Below are 6600 nucleotides of genomic sequence, written 5' to 3'. Positions count from 1 at the left end.
ATATGATGCCTCTTTTGTTTGAGTCATTTGAGTAGCTGTAATATACATGTGCAGATTATATGGTGAATCAAATCCAAACCCTTCTTTCCTCTTCAGTTTTCACGTTTTCAAGCAATGTTAGCACTCATATGCAAGAAAAAAAGCAGGGAAACAGTCACTTTAGAGGAACAAGTCGTTTTCTTTTGGGGTTCAGCCCCTGATGGTTGACAGTCCAGCCAACACCCCTGCATGCCAGCTAAAAGTATAAACTTAATATTCCTTTTGATAACAATAATTTTTCTACCTCAAATGTAAATTTACTCTGATAAAATCTTATATAGTGTGTATTTTTAGAGTTGTTGGCTGTGGTTGTAGATTTTATAGGCTCTGATACTGTTTGGAAAGCATTCACCTATAATGAAAAGCAGACATTTAAGGCTCCAACAGTATCCAATTGAGTGCTTTTTTCTGATGATGTAGGCACAATTTGATCCAGTTTAGTGGCCATTTGACACAATGGTACAAAACTTATTGCAGTGTTGTGTAGGCCAAATCTCCAGTTCACTACAAACAACTGGACTGGGAGTTAGTTTCAAATGTTCATAAAATGTTATCAGTGTTATAAATATCCAACCTCTGAGTGTACTATCAAACATAGGACAGCAATATCTTTCCTAATTTACATGTTAATGCTCATATAAATAAAGAAATGACTTAAGCCGAAATATATTCCATGCACTTCACATTAAAGATTTATTCTGCATGCCTAAATTGGATGGTGGTCTTTTCAAAAAATGGTGCAGAAAACCGAAAAGGAATGTGCTTGTTTTATAGCTTTCTTTCCCTCTGGCGCACCATGAAACACACATTTCTCAAACTCCTCCAATCACCACAAGAGTAAAAATACCTCACCCAATAACCTTAACAGCATTTCCTAGAATTCTTTTTCATCCTTGACAGTTTTTGATTAACCTTTGGAGATGCAAATGTAGAGAGAATATGTTCAGCAATTGTTTTCCCTGCAGGAGAACTATGATACAAAAAAGTTTGATGGATCTGCATTAATCTGTCTTAAAACAAACTCAAGAAAGAAGACATTTATCACTTTGACCACAAGTGGTGCCAACAAGCACATGGCAGATCCCCTGAAGAGCCAAATATGCAGACTAAAATATATCTTATTGGAAACAGTACAGTAAGACAGTCTTCTTTAAATGAAACTTTAACTGTTTGTATTGAAGCTCCACAGGGAAGCTTTACTAAGAAAAATAAAGTTGTGAATTTGTGGTCTCTATCTGAGTCACTTGGAAGGATAGATTTACACAGAAAATATCAGAAATCTGTATAGTATTAAGAAAAACCTTGCGACCCTTGCATACCTCCAGGACCAGCAGTATTTTGTTTGACTCTACAGCTACAAAGATGTGTGGGATAGAACAAAGATAAGTCCTCTGTAATCTAAATCAATGACTTGAGACTCACAGAGTAAGAACTGTGGAATAGAAAATGCAGATCAAGGACACAATGCATGGCTCTTTGAGAGCAATTTGGCCATGAATGTAAACAGGATATCTGAAACATACTGTCAGACTTTGGAGAATAAATAAAGGGATCTTACACCCATCTTGAAACCTCTACATTTTCCGTTCGTAAATCACAGCAAACAACATGACTTCATCCAAAAGATTTAAGCCAAAAAAAGGAGGTAGTAGCTGCCAAAAAGCTAGCAGACTCCTCTTCTCTGCAACTAATTTGCATTAACAAGACATCTTAAAGGACCTTGTAAGATTTAGTGGCTTCTAGTGGTGAGGTTGCAGATTACAACCAACTGAATAGCCCTCTCCTCACTCTCCCTTTCCTACCATTCGAGAACCTACAGTGGCTGTGAAACTTGCGAAAATAACGAAAGGCCCTCTCGAGAGACAGTCTTTGGTTTGTCGGTTCTGGGCTACTGTAGAAACATGGCGGGTTCCATGGAAGAGGGCCTTCTCCCTATGAATATATAAAGGGTTAATTACAAGGTAAAGAAAACACAATGATTCTGCTTGGTACGTCAGCTAGGTGCCATTAAATTCTACATACTGCATCTTTAACTGGGTCGTATGTTGTATTAGCTCTGTGGTCAAGAAAGGAGTTTTTCATGTTAATTAACGCTGGTATTTTGAACCAATATAAAGCGATAAGATGCCTAGTATTGTAGTCTTTGATATAGTTCATTCATTGGTTAGTCAGTAACATCAGTACAGAGATTTTCAGAGTTCCTAAATTTGTTTACTCGAGTATATATTAACAGATACTACTATAAAATAAGCCATACTATGGACAGCCAAATACATTTTCCCTAACAGGCAACCGAAAAGTTATTTCATTAATAGTTAACCCTTTATAGATTATATCTTATGAAAAACTGGTACAGGAGCCCAGATTCCCTTATTAGTTACTATTAATTAAAGTTACTTAAGTTATGTTTAACTTCTCTGAGCATTTAAACATAATCACATAATGTGGTGTAATGCAGGCTCTATCAATTTGTTTCCATGCTAAAAATGAATTACAGCAGTCTTAAAAAGTGATATCATACAAATATGTTGGAAACATAGTTTATTCAGCTGTGTTGTGGTTTCCTCACAGTAAAATCATGAGCAGTTACTGATTCAAAGGCCACAAAAAAATCACGATGAAATTTAAAATTGTCCAGACAAAATGTGATATTGTAATAACATAGCTACACCATTTAATCTGCATGACACTGCTATCAAGTTGACTATGTATTGTTAAAAGGCAACATGTTAAACAACAACGTAACAATGGAAGCACCTTATCTGCAAAAGCTGTAGTTTATTATCAAAGAATGGTACCATTGGATGCATGCAAGTAATGCAAATGTTGTATACAAATCAGCAATGTGCATGACAGCGGACAGCTAGGAATTACATCATGAGAAGAAACAATTTGACTCGTGATTTCTAAAAAAAAACATAGTCTTGTCATTTAACTGTTTCAACAATAATATTTTATATAGTAATGTCAAGGATAATACCAGTGTCTTTCATTTTTGTATTATCTATTCTACTTGTTTATGTTGTAAGGGCTGACATAAGTCTTACTCAACCAGAACTTAAAGTTATTGCTTTAAGGAAATGAGAAGGTATTCATCAGAAGGAAATGGATATTCCTAATTTGAGAATTGGTTTAGATAAGTGGGACATAAGTATTTGCATCAAGGCACCACTTATTTTATGCAAGACCAAAGTAACTGAGCAAGTAACTGGCAGACTTTGAGTTAAAACACTGGTATTTTCCTTGAAAATGTAACTGCTATTTTACAATTTGTTCATTATTTCTCACATGAGGAAATACACACTGAAATCTGAGTACACAGTCTTTTTCTTGCTGGTCCTTTGCCCAGCAATGGATTAATTAGTGTACCCACATTATATCCTACATGTTATACACTGGAACGTACAAGACACACAAGAAAATGACACTATGATTGAGACACTGGAGATACTAACTTCATTCATTGTTTACTCCATTGTGAATGTATTCAACATAATGTCAACTTGGAATGTTTGAAGTGTGTGCTTCGTTTTAAATCAAAGCATTTAGTTATTAAACTTTTAGTCATTTACTTTTTATATTTTTTCTAGAATTTTTTGTTTTTTTTATTCATTTTCTGCCTTCATGTATCTACAAATGTTAAGTGCCAAATATTTGCAGCACATGTAGGATTTTGAATTTACAAATTGATTTGATAGTTTGAAAGATGTCATAAAAAGATTGTCAAAGTGGTTGATAGCTTGTAATGCTATCTGTTGTACGTTTAATTTGCCCAGCTCTTTATTTAAAGATATATTCTAATTGGTGACAATACCATTACAATAACCCAGATTTGCATATTACTTGATATGTCAGAAAGTGGATGACATGACACGTGAGTACTATGAAAAGAGGGATGTTGCAACATTTAAATCCACAAGGCTTGGGGCTGAGCTGTGGTTGTAAAATTGGAGTAATGGAAAGAGGTCCTTATTCAAACATGATATCCGAAGCTTGACGCAGGCAGTTGGAGGAGTCATGAGGCATGCTGCTATGTGTGATGTTGTTGGCATCCAGACGCAGATGCTTCAGACGGGAAAAGTTGACGGGTCCAATGAACTTGCAGAAACTTCCCAGATCAAACTCTGCCGAGAATAAAAAACACAGAGTGATCAAAGTTGGCAAAAAACCCTCAAAGACCATCTTATCTGAAAATGTTCATGTACACTTAAGTATTGTATGAATTTGATATATGGTAAAATTACTTTTCAACCACTTGACAAAAAGATAACATGCCTATAGCACAACAAAATAAAACATTTAGATTTGTACAATGGTTTCAAGATACTAGTAAGTAAAAATTGATGTTTGCCACTCACTGTTGATCTCATTGGCCTGGAGGTAGAGATTCTCCAGTTGCTCGTTGATCTCAGGGATGGACTGCAGCTTGTTGAAAGACAGGTCAAGCTCCACCAGCGATGTCACATTGAACACTCCAGCTGGAATTCCACCATCCACTAGCTTGTTGTGGGAGATCCTCAGGGACTGCAGTACTGGCAGCTTGCTCAGGTATCCTGCTCCAACACCATCAATTTCGTTGTAGTCAGCATAGAGGATCTCCAGTGTACTGGGGACTCCAACTGGCAGTTTCTTCAGCTTGTTGTGGCTCACGTCCAGGGAAATCAGCTTCTTCGGCCCTTTGAATGCCCCTGAGATGCTTTCAGAGGTTAGATCATTGTGCTGAATGTTAATGTACGTCAAATTCTCCTTGTCAGACAAGAGACCAGAGGGGAACTTGGTCAGCTTGTTGTTCATCATCTTCAGCTCATCAAGGGACTTTGAGGGAGGGATGACAGGCTCTGTAAGATTGTTGAAGCTGAAGAATAGTTTCTCCAGGGCGGTGAGCTTGTCGATTGTACCTTTTGCTACCTTTGCATTGGTGAGCTGGTTGTTGTCAAGTACCAGCCAGCGGAGAGTATCAGTAACATTATCAAACACTCCTGCCTTGATCTCCTCAATCAGGTTGTTCTGGAGGTACAGGTACTTGATCCCTGTTGGAACTATGGGAACAAACTTGAGCTTGCGGCTGTCACAATACATGGCGCTGGGGAAATTAATTGGGCACTCACACTCTTGATTACAGTTGGGGCCAGAGGGCCCTAGCATTGAAACAGGCTGGTAATCATAGTCATAATACTGGCACAGGGCCATGCTGACCATTACAGCCAACAGTGGTACACGGAGAGGGAACATGGTTTCTGGAAATCCAACAGACAGAGGGGAAGGGGAGACAAAAGAAGACAGGAGCATTAGAGTCACTAAGAACAGAATTAGATCTTATTCAGATCATTCATGCATAAAGAATTTATTATAAAATTGGGGACATGATAAAAAAAAAAACCCAACACAAAACCAAACAAGAACTTTCAAACCATGATGCAAAAAGGACCCGAACCTTCCCACCTTACACAAAACATACCACCACACCCACTCCCCAGAGCATTATATAATCGGTGAAAAGTTCATGTCAACCAATTGGAAACCAAAGAGTCCCAGAGTCCTTGACACAGTTCTCTGTGTCGAGCCACATCATTACATCTGTAATTTGACCCAAACAGCACTGTTCTCAGCACCACTTCATCTATCAACTTGAAAGTTTTCTATACATAAACTGGAAATGGGAGCAATAATGGGATGCAGATGTTCCAAGAACACTATTGCACCTATCTTGTGCATGTGTATTACATGTAAAAAAATACTAAAAGAAATGATAATTGTCATTAGTTAAGTTTCTAAACAATGAAGACAAAAAACAGATAATGAAAATAAAACCAGGAATATGTTTGGTTTCATGGCTGCACAAAAATAAAACCTGCAGACAATGCAAAACCATCGTGATTAATTCCAGACCTATGAAAAATGCAGACAGACACTGGATCCAAGTGCAACAGATCATTATCCAAAGCCTAAAGCCATCGGAATCTATAAAACAGTCATAGGAGGTGTGTATCCAAATAAATGTATATATCCAAGCATGTAAAAGCTCCTAATAGAATATGCAAACCATAAAGCATTTACCACTCATTTTTTGTTCCATGCACTGTTACTATTGCATTCTTTGTTGCAGAACTAGCCACTGCCCAAAAGCCCTACAGTGACAACTGATAATCCCACCCGGAAAGCAAAAAATAAAGAGGCATAATCAAACAGGAAATCACAAATCCATTCCTCCATATGCAAGCTTACCTGTGCTTCTCTCTGTTCGTGTGTGAGGGGTGGAGGGCCAGTAGGTAAGAACACTGTGGTGTTCAAAAGCTGGAAGTCTCTGGAGAAAAACACAGAGGGAAAGAAGGAGGGAGGGGGAGGAGAGAGAGGGGTGGATGGAGAGACAGAGGGAAAAAAGGAGGAGGGGGGAGGCTTCTGCAGCAAGTCAGGTCGTCATAGAAATTAAAGATGTCATCTGTATGAATGTCTAGTGGACCACCATCCAAAATCTTCTATTAATTCACCAAGAGCAGGTGCAAATGGTGCAGGGATACAGCACCACAAACAAGCTAAAACATGTATGAAGCTACCTCCACC

The 6600-nt window shown here is 37.9% G+C and overlaps 1 protein-coding gene across 1 annotated transcript; it reads right to left on the bottom strand.

Annotated features, from left to right (window-relative positions):
* Positions 1–3960: 3960 nt before the first annotated feature.
* Positions 3961–6316, bottom strand: lum (lumican). Its single transcript, XM_053313933.1, has 3 exons — positions 6265–6316; positions 4398–5276; positions 3961–4163 (listed from the first exon to the last, which is right to left on the bottom strand). The coding sequence occupies exons 2-3, from the start codon at positions 5269–5271 to the stop codon at positions 4009–4011; spliced, it is 1029 nt and encodes a 342-aa protein (XP_053169908.1). The 5' UTR covers positions 5272–5276; positions 6265–6316; the 3' UTR covers positions 3961–4008.
* Between the last annotated feature and the right edge of the window lie 284 nt (positions 6317–6600).

This window comes from Scomber japonicus, chromosome 23 (genome assembly GCF_027409825.1).
Source record: "Scomber japonicus isolate fScoJap1 chromosome 23, fScoJap1.pri, whole genome shotgun sequence".
Taxonomy (NCBI): Eukaryota; Metazoa; Chordata; class Actinopteri; order Scombriformes; family Scombridae; genus Scomber; species Scomber japonicus.
Note: the sequence above shows the minus strand (reverse complement) of the source record. Positions and strands in the feature narration are given on the sequence as shown.